This window comes from Belonocnema kinseyi, chromosome 2 (genome assembly GCF_010883055.1).
Source record: "Belonocnema kinseyi isolate 2016_QV_RU_SX_M_011 chromosome 2, B_treatae_v1, whole genome shotgun sequence".
Lineage (NCBI taxonomy): Eukaryota > Metazoa > Arthropoda > Insecta > Hymenoptera > Cynipidae > Belonocnema > Belonocnema kinseyi.
The window spans coordinates 10,197,866-10,220,513 of NC_046658.1; the positions used below are offsets into that span (position 1 = coordinate 10,197,866).

Below are 22,648 nucleotides of genomic sequence, written 5' to 3' on the forward strand. Positions count from 1 at the left end.
TGAAAGAGGGAGCTCTTCTTAATATTTTGGCACCAAAATCATGTCGATACACCTTACCGACTGCGAGTAAAGCCACCCACGCTTTAACTTGACAGACTGTAATTATCGCGTAATGAATCAGAGAGAATATACAAACAGACATAATGATGTAGCGGGCATTATACATCAACAACTTGCCTTAAACCTAGGACTCTCAAAAGAATGGATGCCTTTCTATAGGTATATGCCGGTATTATAATATATGCCGGTTTTATAAAATGAAGATTACGTCTTATATTGGGATGTTACTATTCAAACGGATCATTACATGCGTGCCAATCGGCCTGAAATCGTGATGCAAGAAATAAAGGTGGAAGAGTCTACATCATCGCCATTGCTTGTCTACTTAACCGAAATTTGCAGTCAACCTATACAACCGAGATCAACAAGTTCATCGAGTTAAGGCATGAAGTAAAGACCATATGGAGGAATGTAAATCACGTATCTAAACATCCCGTTGTGATTTTGGCTACAGGCAATGTGTACGCAAGATGCACTGAACATCTTGAACATCTAGAAGTCACTAGGGTATTGGCAGCAGCTCAGACGGCGGTTTTATTAAACACCTATCGCATTATAGGAAACTTTTTTTACCATCAGGAAGCAAGGGACTTAAAAACCTGTGAGGCAACAGATGGTAGCTCTAAGTAAGCATCCAGAGGTGACTGTCGTCACTTCCAATGCTTGCCACCGCTGTTTAAGTATGGTAATGGTAAGAGATGAGCTCCAAACTACACCACGCTCGTAATTGTGTACCTGCAACATAATCGCAGGGGGTGTCAACCATCGTATTAAATTAACTTATGACATCTATATCGCATCCGTCACTTGACTTATTCCGTGGTTATGATGAAAAACTGGGTTGATCCGAGTAAAAGTTAAAAAAATAATCTAAGGATATATAATACAAAATTAAATAATATATGTTCAGTTTATTGGAAGGGCGTGCTTAATTGACACTAATGAAAGGCATTTTAAATTTAAAAATATTTTTTAAAAGAGCGGTGGCTTATTCAATAATGGCTTTTAGTGAAAATGGCATGAACATTGAAATAACATTCATATTTAAAAATGTTATGAATTGGAAGGAAGAATAAAACCAGAGATACCTATACCAATACAATGGGATCCTGATATCTTATATACTGGAGAATTCTCTTTTATGACTACAAATGCATATATTGCTTTTAACTAAAGAATGAAGGCAAAGGAACTAATTTTTTTCAATATTTTACTGGATTATATCATACGTAAAAATCAAAATGATGAGCATTCTGTAGGAGTTTATAAATCCAGCCAAGAAAAAGAAGAATCAAGTAAGTGCTGGCGCGAGTTCTGCTATTTCGGTTTTGAGGAGTTAGGTGAATATTAAAAGAATCAGAATGTTGATCACATTACAACAGAAGCGAAATTTTTTAAAAACTAACATTTATGACACCATCTCAAGGGTCTAAGCAGCAACGCCTATGGTTTGAATAAAGAAGAACAAAAAAAAGGAAGCAGTAACACAAATTTGTTGAAGTGCAACAGTTTCAAGAAAGTCTCTTCAATACACCTTTTTATGGTGAAGAAAAAAAGGATAAATAATACATGAGTGATGCAGAAGTTGACTATGAAAATATCATCTATCATTTTACATGGATCAAAAACTTACCGCTTCAGAAAAAATATAGCCGATTATCACTGAAACTTATGCAGAAAATTGATGAAATATAAAAAACTCCATTTTAATAGGAGAATTAAGTGCTTCGTTTTTCTATAGAATATTTAATCTACAGTTACAATATTACATAAGCGGCATTTTTTAAAGGATGCTGAGTTAAAATATGAGATGCTTGTAACTACTTCATCGATTTATCTGACGCGTGGAGGCAATACTTATTTAAACTTGCATAAAATCATGTAACTGTTCGTCATTTTCTCAGTTATAAATGAAACATAATATCATTTTGAATATAATCCTCTCAATTCTATGCAAATTGCCACCATTGTTTTTTATATTAAATTCCTTATTACCTTTAAAATATGTCATAAAAAACAGGGATATCTTTTTTTTACGGCTCATATTAGACGGCGATATTATGACTAATCTGTATGGTATTTTCTTATGATGCAATCAAAAATAGGAAACATGATCCCTCTTCATACGCAATCATAAATACACAATATCCAAACTCAGCTTCACACTGAAATGCTTTAATACGAATGGATCCTAAACCGACCCCATATTTCCACTAAGAATCTCCGCTTCATATATTGTTGTGCAATTTTTAAATTCTACTGAAACCAATATAGTACTTTTTTCTTAAACAAAATTTTGAATGCATTCATCATCAAAAGTGAAACGCGCGAACCTCGTTAAACTTGGTCTTGCTTTACTCAGTTTTATAACATCAAAGCCAAAGGCTTCGAATTTTCTCACTGATAGTAGGGATCACTGACTCGCCTCTGTGTTTTTTGTACTCAGTAGTAGTCAGATGTACATATGTGTCGGATCACGCCGGTCAGAGACCACTGGTTCGCCACGAAATCAGTGACGTACTATTATGGCCAGACATTTTATTTACATTATTGCCCCTCTTTGTAAACCGAAAATGAACGATTGAAAATGAAACGGAAAATAATGTTATCAGACGACGAGTCACCAGAAGGCACAGTGTTGACGGGTCATAAATAATACTAAAACTATTGATGATTGATCCTCCGTTGCTTATAGGACACTATACAAAAAAAACGTGTACTAATTGGTCGAAGTTCTTTTGGAAAATTGATTTTAGTTTCATCAACTACAAAACAAATGAGTTTCAGTAAAGTTCATTGGAAAACCTTAATCTTAATTTTTGTGTGGAGCTCTTATGAATTTATAGCTCTTGAAATTAACTACTTTACAACTTCATAATCGTCCTCTTGGCCTGAACCACCATTAGTTATTGAAATTTAATTTAAACAGAATGCAAAATTCTGAAACCTAATGTCTTGAGAACCAATGACCTAGAGCTTAAATACCAAAATAACTTCTCATATCTTTTATTTTTGTCTAGAATTCACTTCTTTTTGCTGAAGAGATGGAAAAAGCAATACCAGTTGTTGAAAATTTGCTCTTTTCCCAAACTGTGGGTGATGCAGTTGAAGCATGTGCTTTGCTCGGAGTTGCTTACCAATTTGAAATAAAAGGGGCTGATCATGGAGTTCGTAAAGCTTTATACCAAGTATTTGTCCGCGATCAATCAGTTCGCGACAACGTGGCGATTGTCTACAAAGAAATATATCTTTGTGAGAATGAGTCTGCTCAATCTTTGCGGCAAACAGCTTTAATGTCTGTAAAGAAGCTGATTAAATTACTCAAGAGTTTGGAACCTGGACAGAGTCCAGCACTTGCTCAATTGATCATAGCTTGGCGATCAAAAGATGAACTTACTGCCGAAGCATTACAAGTATGTATAAGATTCTATTTTAAGTACATAGCCAAACCGGAGGTGTTTATTACTTGGATTACAGAAATAACGCAAGCTGTAATACCAAATTACAAAGTGTTAAGTCGTTACAAAGCAAGTTATAATGGATTTGAAAAATATAGCGTACGAAATTATACGAGTGGTTAACCCTCCTTAAAAAATATTAAATAACGTGAAGGTTGTTTAAAAATCGTGCACAGATTTACTTACATTATTTCTTTTTTCAGGTCTTGTGGGAGAAGTTCACGATGAAATTGCCAGATACAACGCCTAATGAAAGTCGAGCAGCATTAATGTTGATAACAATGGCAGCGCAAGCAGAAACGGGAATTGTGTTTGGGAATTTAGACATTCTTATTAAAGTAGGATTAGGTCCAAGATCTAAACTGGATTTGCTTTTAGCCCGCGACACCTGCAGAGCACTTTTACAAATAAAACAAGAGAGCTCCGATATTGAAAAATCATCTATAAAGTAAGTAACAAAGGACTGAAAATTCATGTTGAAATTACATTAAATTACAATAATTTCTAAAGATGTTTTACTCTATAGGTACACCAATGATCACGATATATTTCAAGAACTATTGGTATTATTGAAATCTAGTTTTGGTTCTGCAAACGAAAATGGATACATCTCTTTCGCAACGGATGCCATAAATGTTATTTACCATGTAAGAGTTTACAGTTTAAATACTGTGATTTTATTCCCTGTCAGCTCTTTTACTGACTTTAAATATTAGTGTGCCTTTTCTGTTACTCTTATTTTAATTCTTGATTCGGTGAAAAATGTATGTTATCTGTAATTTTAGTTAGCTGATCAACCAGATCACCTGGCGAAAATAGTGTTACTAGAAGCATCTGAACTTTTTAATGAACTCAATGTTGAAGACAAGAAGTTAACTGGAGCGATACTATCAAGATTTGTGTACTTGATCGGGCACATTGCTATTCGACAATTAGTACATTTAGACACCGTTGTTTATAAAGAGCTTAAAAGAAGAAACGCACTGCGTGATAAGAAAAAAGGTACGCGGAGCAGAAAAACTTTCGGGAGGTCTATCTTGAATTCAACCGATTCTACGCCAAGCTCTGCAAGTGTAACAAGACGTAATAAAGAGGTAGGTAAACCTGAATTTTATAAAGCATTAGAGCTGAGTTTGATCTAGGAAAATATTATAAACCAAAAGTTTTGAATGACAAGCCAATTCTTTATTGATATATCTTCATTTGACATTCAATTCGATGGATCCTAGAAAATACTCAAATCACGACAACAGATAGCAAGGGCGTACCTCGCGCAAACAGAAACTACGCAACATTTAATCAGGATAGAAAATACATATCTTGCGAAAAAGGATAGTAATTGCGGAATTTTATTTTTTCAGATTTTAGCATCCCTACTGAAAATCTGGAGGATTTTAGATTTATTCTAGACTCACTTTCCCCTGAAGAAAGTTCGAGGAAAGCGTTGTCTAGGGGTTGTCTCGGATTTATCTAGAATCCTCTAGTAAGTTTTACCAGCAGCCAGGTATCTCGTTACGGAGCAAAATAGTATATTATGTACCTAGGGGGAGAAAAAAGACTTTCACAAATAGATGATTTCAGACATTTTTCGAAATACAATCATGATTTACAGTAATTTTAAGGGTAATTTATGGTAAATTAACATAAATTGCCAACAATTTAATTTGAAAATGTCTATAAATTTCCGGATATTTATAGAAATTTTCGGTCATTTACGATTATTTTACAGGTAAACATGGTAACTTACCGTAAATTACCCAAAATTCAATTTTAAAATATCTAGAAATTTATGGAAATTTTCGGTCATTTATGGCAATTTTACAGGTGAATATGGTAACTCACCATAAATTACCCAAAATTAAATTTTAAAACTTTTTATAAATTTCCGAAAATTTATAGAAATTTTCAGTCATTTATGATAATTTCAGAGGTAAATATGGTAACTTACCATAAATTGTCTAAAATTCATTTTAAAAAATCAAAAATCGTAGTTTTGGTAGAAACAGTGGACATTTTTATTAATATTCGGTTTAACTAGGGTTTTTTTTTTGGTTCTTATAGAGTAATAAAAGTATCCAAATTAAGAATATGACAATTATCTCCGTTTCCGTTACGAATTTTGAACGCTATCGTGCACGCCGTCCTACTACTTAGGCGTTGATACATTCCAGTATACAATGGTTTACTCAGCCATTTTTGAATATTTTGGTATCATTTTTTTTAACTTTGTTTGAAAGTTGACGAAAATATACCCGGAAGATTGACTGTCTATGCTGTTTTTTATTTGAAAAAAAGATCAAAAAGTACTTAGGGATGGAGAAGGTTGTTCGGCTATTCTAGTCAAAAAAGGTCTTTGTTTCAGAAAGCTTGACCTGGGTGGTCTCTTTCTAGGATATATGGAAGCAGGAGGCATTGTTCTACTTACTTCTAGAGCCTCTATTGCAGTTTTGTCCGTCTATTGGCCAGCTCTAAGTGATACTAAATATAACACTGGATGCGAATTAAGTAACTGTGCAGCCGAGGTCGATCATATTCTTCTTAGTGGGGATTTTAATGCTCATTTTGGTATGTGGGGCGCGGTTTGAGAGAATGCCTCCTAGAGGGAATTGAGTATGGCTGTTTATTACAGGGTTCTTGTTTCCCTGAACGACCATGATCCTATTTTTCTTCCTTGTCCGGATCATTGTCTGGTGTCAGGGTATATTGACCCTGCGCCTATAATGGCCAGCTCCTTATCTAGGAGATTTAACATCAGATCCTTAGATTGGTTTCTTTTCCGCAAAGGTTTTGACGACTTAATTCCATCTCTTGATCAGGAATTGAATGGTTTGTTTGAAACCTGCTGGAGTCTATGCTCATTTTATGGATAATGTCTTAAGATTCTGAAGGAAGGTGGATCGTTCCGCTGTAGCTCGCATGGTTGTAGAAGGAAGACCCAACTCTTGTGGTGGAATTTGGATTTTAAAGAGGCATTAGTTCTGAGGAGGACAGCCTTGAAGGAGTTTCTGGATAATTAGTCGAGAGAGGAGAAAGAAATCTGCAAAGGAGTGAATCAGGAGGTAAAGAAATTGCTTAGCTTTTAAAAGTTTTCTGCTTTAAGGGATTTCAGTAAGTCTGTCAATCCGAGCACTGATCTTACTAAGGGTTATCTTGCAGTTCGGTTCTAGGCTTCAAAGTCAAAAGCGTGTAATACTGGTGTAGTTATAAGTCAGAATTCTCCAGAATTACAAAAACTTCAGGGTGCTGTATCAGGCTTTAATGGCTGTACTTGGATGCATGAGATCTACTCCGATCTTGCTTGGACTTTCAGATCCTAACGAACCTCCTATGTGTGTCTATAGATCTATGCTTTCTCAGAGGTTCTTACTTTGAAAGTTCTTGTGGTATAATAACCCGGTAACCATAAAATTACAGTTAATTACAGAGAAGTTTTAGGTCGGAGGAAATGCGATTGAGTAGAAGGAAATGTAGAAGAACATTTAGGGTTCGCCTCGACAATTCTGGCTTAATTTCAACGTATCATTCGATGTAGGGTGTGCCTTCGAAGGTTTTTCATCCATGGTATACCTGGGTTCAACGTGGATTTTCACTCATGGTTCGGTTGATAGGTCCTTGTAGAGTGCGGGAGAGTGCCCGGAATCACAATTAGCTCAACGCTATGTCAGCGATAGATTCTCGGATCCTCAAGGTCCCATCTTGGCTGGGAAGATTGAAGATATTCTCGCAAGGTCTACTAGATATGGACACACAATTATGCTGATGTGTTTGAAATCCGCATGACTTTTGAACTTCAGTCTGGAAACGGGCCTGGAAAAGAGGGATAGGGTAAACTGCATCAGAGAGGATTTTTAATCTTGGTGTTCGCGCCTTTGGCCTTATGCAAAAGAGGTGAACCCTAGAAAGGAGTACTTAGATCGTGTTAATTTTGATACTCCTTGGCTTTGGCTTAGAGGTTTCCGGTTCTCTAGAGGATACTTGAATCTAAGCACGTGGCAGAGAACTTCTCACAGTTTACAAATATTCATTTCCAGAGGATCAGGGGGAACTTGCCGGGCAATGGCGAATGAGAGGATGGGTTCAGAGATCTAGATCACCTGATTTATGAATGCTCTATTCTCTCGCAAGGAAGACCTGTCTACCTGGGCTATCTTTCTAGGCTATCTTTCTAGGCGTTTTCCGGGTTTTTGCCTCAAACAAGTCAAACTTTCTGTTTTGATCTTTGAACCGGATGTTGAATCTTTAAGCGAAATTGAAATTTTCTGTACGGTGGGAAATATTATTCTATAACTTTGATATGTTGGGTAAATTGCGGAAGGAAGGACTGGTTTCAGCATGGGTGGCATCTCTCATCTTGCTCCCTCTCCATGTGGTCAGCCGGGTCACGACTGGGTCTCCGGTAGAGCCATGAGGGATTGAAGGAATGCATTCACTGAATTTTCATGTTACCGGAAGTGCATATAGGAAATTTCAACGTGGAATTTGTATTTTTAGTTCTAGGCGTTTGATGAATAGCCACAATCAAGAAGAAGAAGGATTATAGGAAATTCGTTTGCAGTCTTCCTATTTAAAGAGCCTGTCATTTCAAAGTGCCAATAAGTGTTTTGTAGCTTAAAAATTAACTTCAGAAGTATCTAGTTAACTACTAGAGATAGGGAAACCAGCTGTGAATTTTCTTCTCTTTTCAACGTTTATAATAAAAAAATTGTTTTCTGTTCATGCATAAAAATGAATTATGTCAATGAAAAAACTTTTTATTCTTGAAAGAGATTTTGACAATATTATAAAAGAGTGTAACTTACTTAATCTTTAATAAAATGTATTAATATTATAGGTTAATAGATTCGTGTCTAACCAAGTAAACTTCTGTATTCGTGTATCAACTTCGAATTAAGTTAATCAATAAAGATTTACTATGAAAAGCCGACTTTAAAAATATTATAAAGTGTTAAAAGCATGCACTAATTATTTTCAGACATCTTTCTACAAGTTTCAAAATATTAGTAGTCAAAGTAAGCCCACCAAGTTTCATAAATTTATCTGCAACCGTCTTCAAGTTATCGTGTTCACAAAAAAGTGTCACATTCTCTCTCTCTCTCTCTCTCACTCACACACACACACACACACACACACGCATCCCGACAATTGCTTAGAACATTGTATTAGAAATTTTTTAGTCGAGAAACTTTTAATTAAATGGATTTGCTATCTAAGAAACACTATTATTGTGTTGATAATAATAAATAAATATAAACAAATTTAGTATTGCACAACAAATAAATAGCATGAAGAAATATAATTAAATTTCGAAAGTGTGAAGAGTATTAGTAATGAGCCCCAGTAAGTAAAGATATTGAAAGGGTCGACTCCGAGAAAATTATTTGTGGAATTACTGCTAGGCCGTATAAAAAAGAGACTAAAACGGATGCCCATTTCCTTTAGCAATCGTGTTGAACTTTCTGGAATTTTTATATTCCCTGATGTAAAGCTAATAACTAATAAAAAAATCACATGACTCGCTTTCGAACGTGGATTCCGTGATAAAAGTACGTAACACACCTAAAATATTTATGACAACTGTGGGGCACTGTTGCTCTCTGATGGTGATTTTAAACGTTACATTCAGTGAAGTAATATGATGATACAATTTTATCAGAAAATGCAGCCCATAACGTCGTGAATGTCTAACGTTCAGAGTTATTTGATTTAAAAATAAAAATTGAAAGAGTTTGATAAATTTTGAGTTTGATATGCCAAAACACCACACTGTTGCAATTACAAAACATCCATAAACTGTTTTAAACATGAAGTTCTTGTCATTTCAATTCGTAAATGTTTTAAGATCCCTAAATCACTTTATTAGCTCAAAATGATTAGATTTGAATTATAAAGACTAATTCAACTTTCAACACGATCTTCTCAAACTTGTGTTTTGTAACTTGCGTAGTTTCTATCTGTTACCGCTAGCAACGTATTTTCTATTTGTCACTATGAGTTGCGTAGTTTTTTCTATTTGTCACTATGAGTTGCGTAGTTTCTGTCTGTCATTATAAGCACACTGTTTATTTATCGGACGCGTGCATTTTTTATGAGTATTGCCAAAATGTAAGTAAGTAACGAACGTGGGACTCGTTTGTGCTGTACATCGGTCACCTTGAGGCAAGCGTGTAACAGAAAATTAACATTAAGATAAAGACAAAAAATGGTTTACATAAGATGAGATGATACTAGTTGCAATGAGATTTTGTAGATACCCCAAAAAAATATGTAACTATATTAGTTCAATAATAGCTTAGACGAATACGCTTCGCATAAATTAGAACTCAGTAGGGAAAAAAGTTGAACTGGATTTCTTCATTTAATTTGTAATTTTATCGGTTTGAGTATAGAACCGACGCTATAGCAATACCGAATTACATCGATTAACTAAGTATTGAAATGGAGCAGTTATTCATGTAGAACTCGCAACATTCATAAGTTGAACATCAGCTGTTCTAAAGCATCAAAACAGACACTGTTCAACTTTTGCATCGGGTAAGTAACAAAATTTGAATCACAGTGCTTCAGTATAGATATACACACTATGCTTCGCTCCGTTCGACTCTGCTGGTTCGAATGACGACGAACAGCAAGGATCCAACGAATCTGTAACGTAGGAGCTTCGCGTAAGCATTGCGCTGAGTTCAAGCGCCGGACAATGTGTGTTGGGAAAAATTAAACAATAATTATTTAAATATCAAATCTCGCGTGCTGTCAAATTTAAACGGTCAATCAAGGAACGCCAGCTGATTGAATGAAGTAAGATTTAGATTGTTCGCAATGCAAAATGCAAGTCGATTGTTAACCTATCCTGGTATGCCCTGCGCTTGCGGGTTGCGCAAAACTGCGGCTTGCGCAAAACTGCGTTTTGCGGTTAAATATACAAATACGTGCATCTCAATTTTTAAAAGTGAAATTCATTAATTTTTAAAAATAACATTGTTTAGCTTGCACATTTGATTCGCTGCAGTCATTTTTATAGCAAAATATTACTAGATGGCAAATCTCCATTTAATTGTATCGGCTCATTGTAAAAACGTGTTATAAGCGTTCTTTAAACCAAAATTATTATCAGAAAAAAATAAATGTCATTAATTTTCACTAAAATTTATTTTGCTGAAAAAATCTATTTTTTGTAAACATTACTTTTTTTTGTATCATTATTAGTTACAAATGGTGATTTGACGACCCGGGTGCGCAGGATCGTGCACTAGGTAATTCAATACGTATTCTCAAAGAACTTTCGAAATTCAAATTTTTCCAACACCTAAAATAACTCTCAATGGTGATTCGACGACCCAGGTGCGCCTGATAGTAAACCAGGTCCTTTCAAACGTCATCTACGAGAACTTTTTTCGAATTTAAATTTTATCAATAACCAAAATAATTATCAATGGTGAGTCGACGACCCGGGTGCGCCGGATCTTGCATCGGGTTATGATGTTTTAAATGACCTTGTTTACTATCCCGCGCACCTGGGTCGTTGCCTCAGCCTAAGTAGCTATTTTTGATGTTGGAAAAGTTTGAATATTGAAAAAGTTCTTGTGGAATTCGTGTTAAACTACCTGGTGCACGATATTGCGCACCCAGGTCTTCGATTTACCAATTGTAATTGCTTCGGTCAATGATAAAATTTAAATTTCAGAGTTCGCGTAGATGACGTATAAAATGAACTGGTGCACGATCCGGTGCACCCGGGTCGTCGTCTAACTATTGGTAGTTATTTGGGGATATTAGAAAAATTTGAATTTTGACAAACTTCTTGCAGAATTCGTATTAAACCACCTGGTGCAAGTTCCTGCGTACCCGGGTCGTCGGTGTACCATTTGTAATTGTTTTGGTTATAAAAAAATTTTTAATTTCAAAAAAGTTCTCTTAGCTGACGTTTTAAAGTACCTGGTGCACGCTCCAGCGCACCCGGGTCCTCGACTCACCGTTTGTAATTGTTTTGCTTATAACAAAATTTAAGTTTTTAGAAGTTCTCGTAGATGACGTTTGAAAGGACTTGGTACATGATCCTGCGCACCCGGATCGTCGTCTCACTATTAAGAGTTATTTTGGGTGTTAGCAAAATTTGAATTTTGAAAAAGTTTTGTAGAATACGTGTTGAACTACTGGTGCGCGATCCTGCGCACCAGGTATTTAATTTCATTTTTTTTAAATTCACTTTAATCAAGTTGCTAAACTGCACATTTTAAGCCATAAACAACTCCCTATCATTATTTCTTTCCAAGATAAGATTTTCAGAAAACGGTCTGTAATTAGCAAACAATATGATATTTCAAATTTTTGAAAACTACATTGCATTCTAGCCATTTTAACGAGCGTCTGTGAATTTTTTCAGATTTTTTAATACTTCCAGCTCATTTTGGGAAGTCTCGAAAGTCGACGAAAGTCTCGAAAGTACCCGGCTAGAATTTTTGCGATTTTTTTTTTTTTTTGAACGTGTAGGGAGCAATCAAAGTGAGGGTCGCGTACTTTTTACGACGACTTTATGTTGTTCCTTTTTCGAGGTATGATGAATGTTCAGGGACCCTCTGGCTTCTAAGGGATGCCAAAGATTGTTGTGTGAGGGCGGAGATATTATTAGACACGCCCGCAGTTTCAACACGTCTACATCGTCCAAATCGCAGTGTCAGTCGTCGGCGATGAAAGCCTGCGCGGGGAAAAAGTACCCCGAAAAACCTGGAGAGTATGCATGAGAGGAACATCCCCCGACCTGCCGACTGCAGTTTCAAATACCAGACTTCCACGTCGACTCTTCTTCTTGCGCCGGTCGTAGACTCCTTCGAAGCTCCTCAAAAAGTGTTCAGCGTAGTTCTGTTCGCAGCTTATTTTGGCCATGCTTCCTAGAAGGTCTTTCACCTAAGATTAAAAAAGTTCGAATTTGGGCCAAGAAATAAGATTGCGAAAGATTTGTCCAATCTTTTTTTTTTTGTTATGAAACTTATCTTTCGCATTATCTATCTATAGAGATCGGTCAGATTTTAACAAGGTTCTTATTCCAAAAAGTATAACAAAAAAAAAACGATTTGAACTACGATTCTATGGGTAGCGTGGTGGTGAGAAAGTTTCTATTGCAGATAAAGAACCTTCATTTAAACTTCGATCCGGCGTAGAGGGTCGCTGGTGGGATTAAAAAAATGTAATCCTTTCCCCGATCACATTGAGAGTATGTCGAGGAAAGACTCGATTGAAGAAAAAACGTTCCTTTAAACTCCGATCCTAAGGAGAGGATTTCGATTGCGATTTTTAAAAATAAATTTAACATTGCACTGCTAGCAGCGCAAGTGAGCTATTGGGAGGGAACCACTTTCTCATCAATGTCCGGGATGTGAGAGTACTGGTAATGTAAAAATTGCGATGGTGTGCGGTCTCTACGTCACTCACCATCCAGGAGCTGCTGCAGCCTGGCATCTTTTGATGTCAAAAACTTGTGATGAGTGCATCCTTCAATGCTGATAAGTCGTGGTGAGAGTAGGGGAGATGAACTTTGTATATGATAAACTTTGGATCCAGGTTGAAGAAGTACTTCCAAATTACATTAAATATATTTATTTTACCTTTAATCTTCCAGTTGAGTACGATAGAAGACAATGGCGAGGAGGCTTTAGAAGGTGCTTCAGCAGATGATGCTGATGCCGATTTCATTAACGCAGCTCTTGAAAACGAAATTCTATCAGAAAACGGGTTTCTCACTCAGTTTGTGTAAGGATTATTATTTTTTATAAATTTATTTTATAAGCTTAGTTTATAAATAATACTGTTCCTTAAAGCGAGCTCGATTATTTTAGACCTCTTGTCGTCAACATTTGTCAGAACCCAGAGAAGTACAATGAAGAAAAATTACAAACCTACAGCGCTCTTGCCCTTAGCAAGATGATGACAATAAGTTCTTCTTTCTGTGAAAACAACCTCCAGCTTTTAGTTACAATTCTGGAGCGATCCCCTTTTGCTGGAATTCGAGCTAACATTCTTATCGGATTGGCGGACTTAGCAACGAGATTTCCCAATGAAGTGGAGCCCTGGACGAGTCACATTTATGGACGGCAAGTACCTTATAATTAACGCTAGTATGTGTGCACAATTTGATTTAAAATTGATTTTATGCAACGAATGCGCGTTATGGGCGTCTTATTCCACCTATTTTGCGAGTTGAAAGTTATGGTTTACAGATCGGTGAATGAAGTCGGTGGCAGAGGTGCACTTTATTTTCCTGAAATCATGGTTATAAAGCATGGAGAGTGCAGAGAGTGCTGCCATCTGCATGCTTACTCGCCGAGTCCTAATTACCGTCTCATAACCTTACTTTCATGTATCGAGCTGTGCTCTTGAACACTGCAAATCGTCGAAACCTTTGCTTTTTGACGTAGATATAAGTGTTGTGACGATATTGGTCGAAATGTAAAAAATTGGCGCATAGTCGAACTATGCTTCAAGCAGCAAAAGAGTCGAGACAAAATTCACTTGTTTTTTTTCTTTCTTTCTTCTTGCAATTGCTTTTTAATTACAGGTCCCCCCCTGTATCCCACCAGGACAGCGCCTTGGACCTCGCGCCTCCCTTTCATCTTTCATAGACCGCTAAATTCTCATTTGCTCCAAAAGCTCATAATGGACATTTGTTGCATAAAGTATCGTGTGCATCATGGGTTGTACGTCTTTATACACCCCGCGTGTTTCCAGGACTCGTCTCTGGTTTGCGTCGTCTACGACTCGTCCTGAAAAATCACGCTTGGGTATATAAAAACACATTTACGAAAATAGATTAAATAAAATCGGCATAAAATGCGACACATGTAGCAACACGACACACTTAATAACTGCTACTAAAAGAAAATGTGCTTGAAGCCGCCTTCTGTCCTTGTAAATGACAGTTATAATTTTAAAAAATTTTAAAAGCTCTAAAAAACTATTGCAATTACTCCGTGATATTCTAATGGTAAATTTAACGTAGAATCCGAATTTCAACAAGTTAAATTTTCATATTTCTGTGTTTTTTTTTTAAGCTTTCAGGGATAACACCCTGTATGGCTGTATAAAAATAAGAATTAAATCAATTGAAAATTCCTTTTTAAAAAATTAGTTAAAGCTTTTGAGTTATAAAATATTTATGGTAGACCAATCAGAAGCACGGTATAAATAGGCGTGCATGCGTAGAGGGAGTCCAACGTAGTGTTATTGAAGCTAGCGCCGATATGGGGTTAGCGACAGGAGAACAGCGGTGAACACACTGCGTTGGACTCCCACTCACGCACGCACGACTGTTTATACAGCGCTCCTGATTGGTCCAGCTTAAATATTTTATAATTCAAAAACTAAAACTTCAACTGATATTTGGAAAAGGAATGATCGATTTATTATTTTTATTTTTATACAGCCATATAAGTCCGAACTCTTGAGCCTGGGACACCCTGTTAAAGATAATTGTATTCTTCAGAAAATCTATTTGAGTTTTTGGGGTATACTAAATCATTCGCTTTCCCTGCAATAAAATGTAAATTCAAAATAAATATAAAATTGTGAACTAGTTTTTTGTAATGATTAATATTTCATTAATATTATTTATTTTAGATTATTATTTAATTTTTAGCTTAATAATTCTTATTTCCCCGTTCCTCTCTAAATTTGCATGGGAATTTAAAAAATGTCTATACAAAAGATATTGTAAGGTATTTTGTTAAATGCACAATTTAACCAGCATTAGGCATTATTAGGAAGTGCTGGCATGTGGTTCTTAAATTTTGTAATTTTTTATCATATGATCATTCAGTCAGTTGTTTTCTGTCATTCAAACTTTTTCATAACCTCATGTAGTTTGATTTTACGTATTACAATAAAGCGAATTTTTTGTGAACATCGCATTGTGCATTATCGTGGACATTAATCCAATAACACATCCTGGCTACAATAGGTTATAGGCTCAGGTCTCGCGGTTGTGAATAATTATTAAAACGTGTTCGAAGTGTTGTTCGTGTTCGAGGGGAAGCGTAACCTTAAAAAAATAAGTTCCACGCATTCAATGCGAATTGAAACTTTGTCGAAAGATAACTTCGACACATGGATAAAATTGCTTACCATATGTGATAAACGTCAGTCGAAAATCCGCGATGGAACCTCGGAGCCCATGCCTGTTCGAACAAGTCGAAGGAACAATCAAAAGAAGGGAAAGCATTCAGGAAAGCCAGGAGGTGTCAGAAAGGAGAACGAAAACGCTAAGAAGAGTGGTTTTCCTTAAAAGTGGCACCCATGCAACAAGAAAGAGCATAAACCTATGGACTGTAACGAAGAAATTGATCGAACGTTACAGAAGGCTAGTATGGCAGAAGAAATGTGTTTGCTTGCAACTTTCCAACTGGAAAATGGTCTAAATGCTCTGCATGTTTCGGATCTGCGGATGAATTTAATGTCTAGGGAAAATTACGGATAAAGGATATCAAGTGATTTTTCGAAAAGATCGTGCAGTGGTTCGATTACATCGCGACCAAGATGAAGATGTCCAGATGATTGCTGATCGCGTAAATGGGTTATACTATGTTCGTCAGAATTCGGAAGTCGCGAGTGTTTTGTGCGAGGATCAGGTGACACCGAAAATCGAAATGTGGCAGAAGAGACTTTGACATTTAAATGAAAAATGTCTCAAAAGTATCGTGAGTGAGCAGAAGGCACTTGTAGTTGAATTTAACACAAAGGATCAACTGCCAGTGTGTGTGTTCTATTTAAAAGAAAAGTTTTCCAGAATCCCATTTCCAAAAAAACGTCACATAACACAAAAATTCTTGAAATTGTCATACTGACATTTGTGGTCCGATGCGTACTCAGTCTCTCGTTGGGGCAAGGTACTTTGCTACTTTTATTGACGGTTCTACGCGCTGGTGTGAAGTTAAATTTTTAAATCATAAGAGTGACATTGTCGATAGTGGATAAGTGGATAGTGGAAAAGAGTATTGTCCAAAAAAATTTAATCAGTATCTCGAGGAATGCGGAATTCAGCGACGGCTCACTGTGACATACACTCATCAGCAGAATGGTGTAGCTGAGAGAAAGAATCAACTCTTTTTGAGACAGCAAGGTGTATGATGACGGAATCTAACCTCCTACCATCTCTCTGGGCAGATGCCATCGCGGCATCGAATAACATACAGAATAGGTGTCCATCTAGGAGTTCGGATGGAAGATCACCTTATTAAAAGTGAAAGGTAAACTGTCAGATCTGTCATACCTTAGAACCTTTGGATGCAAAGTATTTTGGATAAGAAACCAGCTAAAGAAAAATTTCTCTTCGGGGGAAAAAAAGCATTTTCACCGGTTATTCACAGGTTTCGAAATGCTATCCCGATTTGATACCCGAAACAAGAAAAATTAAAGTTTCGAGAGATATTGCTTTTATCAAGGAGTTCATGACAGGCAAAAAACAAGGCGATTTTATCTCTCAAGAAATTTTCAAGAGAAAAGAACTTGTTACATCCAATGAAAAGAAATGGGTAGAAATAACCTCAAATCCCGTCTCTGATCAGGGCAGAAAGGATTTCGAAGTGGATGGTGCTGTAGAAGAAGACCTTGCAGAAGACATCTAAGATGACGATTTATCTGACGACGAAAGGTCGGTATTTACGTGGAACATCGAATCTCGGCTTGAAGTACTAGAAAAAAAGAAAGTCTTCTGAAAGGGTTTGTTGACGCTGACTGGGCTAACTGTATAGATGACCGAAGATCATACGAACGTGGCTCTTTCAAGCACAGAGGCTGATTATATAGCTTTAGCAGCATCTACGAAAGAAGCCTTGTGTCTGAAAATATTTCTAGTGGAATTAGGTCTACAGGTACCAGAGTCAATCAAGATCTATAATGATAATCAAGGAGAACTAAAACTTGCTCAAAATTAAGTGTTTCACAAAAGTACAAATCATATTGATGTGAGGCATCATTTCGTACGGGAGATCTTGAAGAGTGGATTTATCATCTTGAAATATCTAAGGACAACGCAATCAATGGGTTATCCGAACGAAATAACCAAAGGTGCAAATAGAAAAATTAGTTGATGTTAGTGAGTGTCAACCAGGTAGAAAATTCAAATAATAGATCTTAAATTGTCGGTATACTGGTCTAAAAAATCTCTTTATTTATAGACGTTTCGCCCTTCGACAGAGGGCCTCTTCAGTGTAATATATCTATGTGCATAGCCATGTAATAATTCAATGGAGACAGTCCTTGTTAACTTTATGGAGTGAACCATGGCAAGTCAATGAAATAAAAAATGTTTGCTTATGATATAATTGTCAAATTAGTAAAAGTTAAAATAGCTAAAAAATAAGAAGTGAAAAAGATGTGTTGGCTTCCATGTTGGCCTTATAAGAATGTTATATTAACAAATGTTGCGGATTTTGTCAAATGCACCAATTAACAAGCATTAAGCATTATTGGAAAGTGCTGACATGTGGTTCTTAAATTTTTTAATTTTTGGTCATGTGAGCATTCACTCACTTGTTTTCTGTCTTTCAAACTTTTTCATAGCTTTTCCATTATTGGAAATGGTGTGTTTTTAATCATGCATAAGGAATGCTATTGTAAACGTCTGCTCAGCAGACTCAAAATGATCAATTCCCTAAGAAGCGATTGTTGCAGTGTATTAAAACTTCATTTCATAGATCTCTTTAATTACTTTTTTCACGAAAAATAATACATTGTGATACGCGTCCCTCCTATAAAGAAATACCAATTTAATAATATTTTAAGACCAGTTTCAAAAAATGTTTGGTCTTTTTCTAGTATGTACTCTTCAGTCTATATCTGCGTCACTTTTAAGGCATTTGAATAGAAACTATGCTCTCTCCCTAAAATAAGGATAGCTGTCTGTATCAACAGACTGCCAGCGGGAACAAAAGGACTTTTGTCTTCTGGGGACCAGAAAAGATCAGTAAAAGACACCTTTAAGACAGGCCTATACCTGTCGACACTGTAGTTTTAATTTGGTATTTGTTTTCACGAGGGGTATCATATACTATTTTTGTAACCCCTGTAAAGGGAAGTTCGTGACATAAGGGGTCCGAGGTGAAACCCCTGCGGGGCTAAGCCCCCCCCCCCACCCTCTCCCGAGAGGAAAAAATCGAACCAAAAAAATGTACCTGGGCTGTAGAACACTGCACTATGTACTTTTTCAGGCGTGACTCATTTTTGTATATTTTATTTAAAGAACAAGTGGTAGCGTATCCAAACTGGGTGAACTAACCTAAACACTTAACTTATCAGCTGACGATATAATAGTAGCTGCTATTCGTCGCGCTCGATGACTCCTGATTGGTCGCGAGAACTCTAATGAAACTCTCGACCAACCAGGCAGCCAATACTTGTTCCCTTGCAGTTCCCTTGATCTTCGTGCGTGGAATACAGCAGACACACACGTTTCACCAAAGTATGCTTGTTGATTGATTTTTCCACACGAAATTTCGTGTTGGGTGGCTTTGCCCCCCAAACCGATCGTCATTCGCTCCGCCATCCCTTGTGTGCACTTTTACAAAAATAGTATGAGCAATTTTTGCAGGTCCACTGATTGCCCACTCTTTGCGTACTGCACTCTTTTACCACGATTGTAGACGCAACGACGATTGTTGTTATGCACGCGAACTTTCATCATTAAAAAGCGTTGTGCCTCTTTAAACATGCTGTCGTTCAAAAAAAGATCACTCGACTGGTTTTCACCATTTGTTGCACAAAGTAATATTCTGTAACCAACCGTTTTGAAGTAAAGTAAATATAACTGAAAAAATTATTTGACAAAAACTATTTTTCCTTTTTTTTGAAATTCACAACTGATTATATGTAAACAAAATTCCCGCAACAGATAAGGTGTAACTTTTCTAGATCTATAACTTTTGTATAGCACTTTTGCAACTCCGTTGTAAACTCAGATTAAAATTGAAGAATTGCGACTATCTTACCTTTATGACAATTCAAATTGGCTATAATGTTGACCAATATAATAACTGTTATGCATACACCTTAGACTGAGAGACGACAGTGATCAGGTTCGAAGCACATGTGTTCGAATGCTATCCAATCTTATCATGAGGGAAATGATCAGAGTCAAAGGAAGAGTTTCGGAACTAGCCCTCTGCATTGTAGATCCTAATCCGGACATTCGCCACAACACCAAACTTTTCTTCAAAGATCTTTCTCAAAAAGGAAATGCGCTTTATAATGTTATGCCCGACATCTTGTCTCGACTCTCTGATCCAGATTTGAAGTTGGATGAAGATGACTTCCAAGAGATCCTGAAGTAATTATTAACTCTAATATGTTCTTTGCACCGAAATCTATTAAAATGTTATGTGGTAATTTTTGTAATGAATTTTTTTTTTTGCAGATTTATTTTAGGCTTGCTGCAGAAAGAAAGACAGATCGATACCATCATTGAAAAGATTTGCGCTCGATTCAAGTTGGCAACTACGGAACGTCAGTGGAGAGATCTTTCATATTGCCTCTCGCTTTTACAGTTTAATGCAAAGAGTAAGCCTCTATTTAACTTTGTTGCATTAAAAGTTAGAATGCTTATTTTAAAATAAAAATGGTCCCTTAACTGCAGTAATTAGAATTGTTCCGCAGTGAATCACGTAACAGCCTCTCACTAATCAGACAAGACGCAGTAACAAAAAAAGCTGCCAGCGGTCTCTTAATTCAAAGTTTATTATCAAACAAATCTTTGTATTCAAGAACTGTTTTTTCTTTTGCTTGAACTCGGTTAATACAGTAATCTCTCTCATCCTGTCTCCTCTCATGTTGTCTCCCTCTCGTAGTATCCCAGGGATTACGTCTCGTCCTGTCCTAAACGAGCTTACGCGAACAGGGCCGTGCTTAGAATGGGTTCTTATGATTTCAAACTTCATTCTAATTTTTGTGCATAGTTATATTTCGCACATAAAAATACGTTTGTTTTTTAATTATTTAAATATAAGATTGAAATCTGATCAATCTTCCTTTTCCAATTACAAATAAATTGATCGAATTCCTTTGTACAATTATTTGTTCAATTACATAATCAAACATTTTTGATTCGAAACTAAATCAAACGTATAATTTGTGCTTCAGGCACAATTTGACTTGATTAAGAATCAATAAACAAATTGATTTATATTTACATTTAAATTAAAGAATAATAAATTTTACAGATTTCTATCATTGATATTGATTACCATTATGAAAAATTAAAGTTACGAATACAATTTATTGATATTAATCAAAGTCAATTATTAATTTTAATTAAATGCACTGTTGATATTTTGACTTTTGCAACGTGGCCCGAATCGGGAAAAGATGAAAGGGATTATTGCACATTGATTAATCAATCAAAATGTGATTTTATATCTCAGTACATGCAATATGCTTATTATTTTTAAGTTTTTTCTTTTTGATTGCATTTAATCTTTTTTCAATAGGTATTCGTCGCCTTATCGAAGGACTACCTCTTTTGAAAGACAAGATTCATAACAAACAAGTGTTGAAGGCCCTCACCTCGATAATAGAAAATACAAAGAAGAAACCAGACGCAAAAGCTGCTTGTTTGGAATTGGAAGAAAAGATCAACGATTTATTAAAGGCAGAAGAACATGAAAATGACGGACCTATTTCTGATAGCGAAGCTATGCCTCCTCCACCGGTTCCACCTCTTAATAGAACGAAGAAGACAAAGCAAAAAAGTAACGGTGATCATGACGATTCCACGGATAGTGAAGATGAAGTAACTTCAAGATCCAGTAAGGAATATTTTATACGTTGGATTGCTTTTTTTGTCTGTACATGTCTCTTTTAAGGTCTTTAGGCATCTACATTTGTTTCCCATGCTTTGACGAGCATTCTTTCGGTGTTAACCATCGATACATTTCACCTGCTTACCAAAATCTCCAATCTACCAAATCTGCCAAAGATTTTTTCGAATCAGCTAGATGTTTATTTGATCCTTATCAAATGATGTAATTTTTTCCTCAAAGTTTCTCTCAAACCAAAAAGAAATTATCCCCTTTGGACCTAATCTCTCTTCAAAACTTCTCTGTATGACACTATCTGTGGGAAAAAAAAGAAAATAATAAATAAGCAGTAAGCGAACAAAACCTGATAAATAAATTTTTTGAAAAAATTGAGATAATGATTGCAGCCTGCTGGTCTCACCAAATACAGATCATGAGCTCCGATTCATGAATATTCGGTTTTTGGCGTTGATGTTGATGGTTGGCCGCACTTAACCCATGATTTCATATGGTTAGGTTATCATAGCGAATCCACTTCTTATTGCCAGTAGCTGTTCACAAGTGAAAAATCTTCTTTCTATGTATCTTGGCTTTTGTCCATACGGCACCCAATTTGCTTGCGTCTCCAGTTCCTCATCCTCGATCTTTTTCGGTTGGCCTGGACGTTCTTTGTCCTCTGTGTCGAAATCGCCACTTTTAAATTTTCGAAACCAGTAATCTTTAATGATACAAAACTATGATTGGGCATGATGGGGCACGCTCATATAATTCACAAAAAATTAAAATTTTTATTTAATAAACATAACTAGTTTTGCTGATTCAAAAAAGAATAAATCCATTCTCCTTTTTTAATAAATTCCGGCTAATGATCCATAAACTGGGATGGTCTCAGTTCACTCGCCCCGTACAGGACTTTGATGAGGTCACTTGACTGCATAACCATAACCGCCTTCGATAATTTGGACTATGCCCATGTATTTTGTAAATCTTTCATGTTAGAACTTTAATAAATAAAACATCAAACTCGACTAAATGACTTGATATTGATCTTACAGGCAGAAAATGCAGAGGTAGGAAGCTAACAGCACGCAGAAACGATGCAGATTCCGAATCAGACAGTGAAGAAGAATTCGAAGGAAGAAGAACGCCTTCGAAAACTAGAATAGCGAGGGCGACAAGCAAATCTACGAAAACACCTGTCAAATCTTTAAAGATACCTAGTAGATCAAAAAAATCTTCTGAAAGTGAAAACAAACCATCTGGACGACATGGTGAGAAAATTAAATTCACATTTCGTTCTAAATCATTTTCTTAATTTGCTTATCTCAGAAGCCAGATTTGCCCCTCTATTTTAAA

The 22,648-nt window shown here is 36.2% G+C and overlaps 1 protein-coding gene across 1 annotated transcript in view; it reads left to right on the forward strand.

Moving 5' to 3' along the window:
• Positions 1-22,648, forward strand: part of LOC117167001 (condensin complex subunit 1) — a 90,508-nt gene that overhangs the window by 67,325 nt on the left and 535 nt on the right. Inside the window, exons 11-20 of the mRNA XM_033351532.1 lie at positions 3,081-3,473; positions 3,722-3,966; positions 4,045-4,165; positions 4,304-4,612; positions 13,132-13,262; positions 13,349-13,603; positions 19,555-19,827; positions 19,915-20,057; positions 20,984-21,301; positions 22,348-22,563. Of these exons, the coding sequence (XP_033207423.1) occupies positions 3,081-3,473; positions 3,722-3,966; positions 4,045-4,165; positions 4,304-4,612; positions 13,132-13,262; positions 13,349-13,603; positions 19,555-19,827; positions 19,915-20,057; positions 20,984-21,301; positions 22,348-22,563 (2,404 nt within the window). The remainder of the gene's footprint in view (positions 1-3,080; positions 3,474-3,721; positions 3,967-4,044; positions 4,166-4,303; positions 4,613-13,131; positions 13,263-13,348; positions 13,604-19,554; positions 19,828-19,914; positions 20,058-20,983; positions 21,302-22,347; positions 22,564-22,648) is intronic.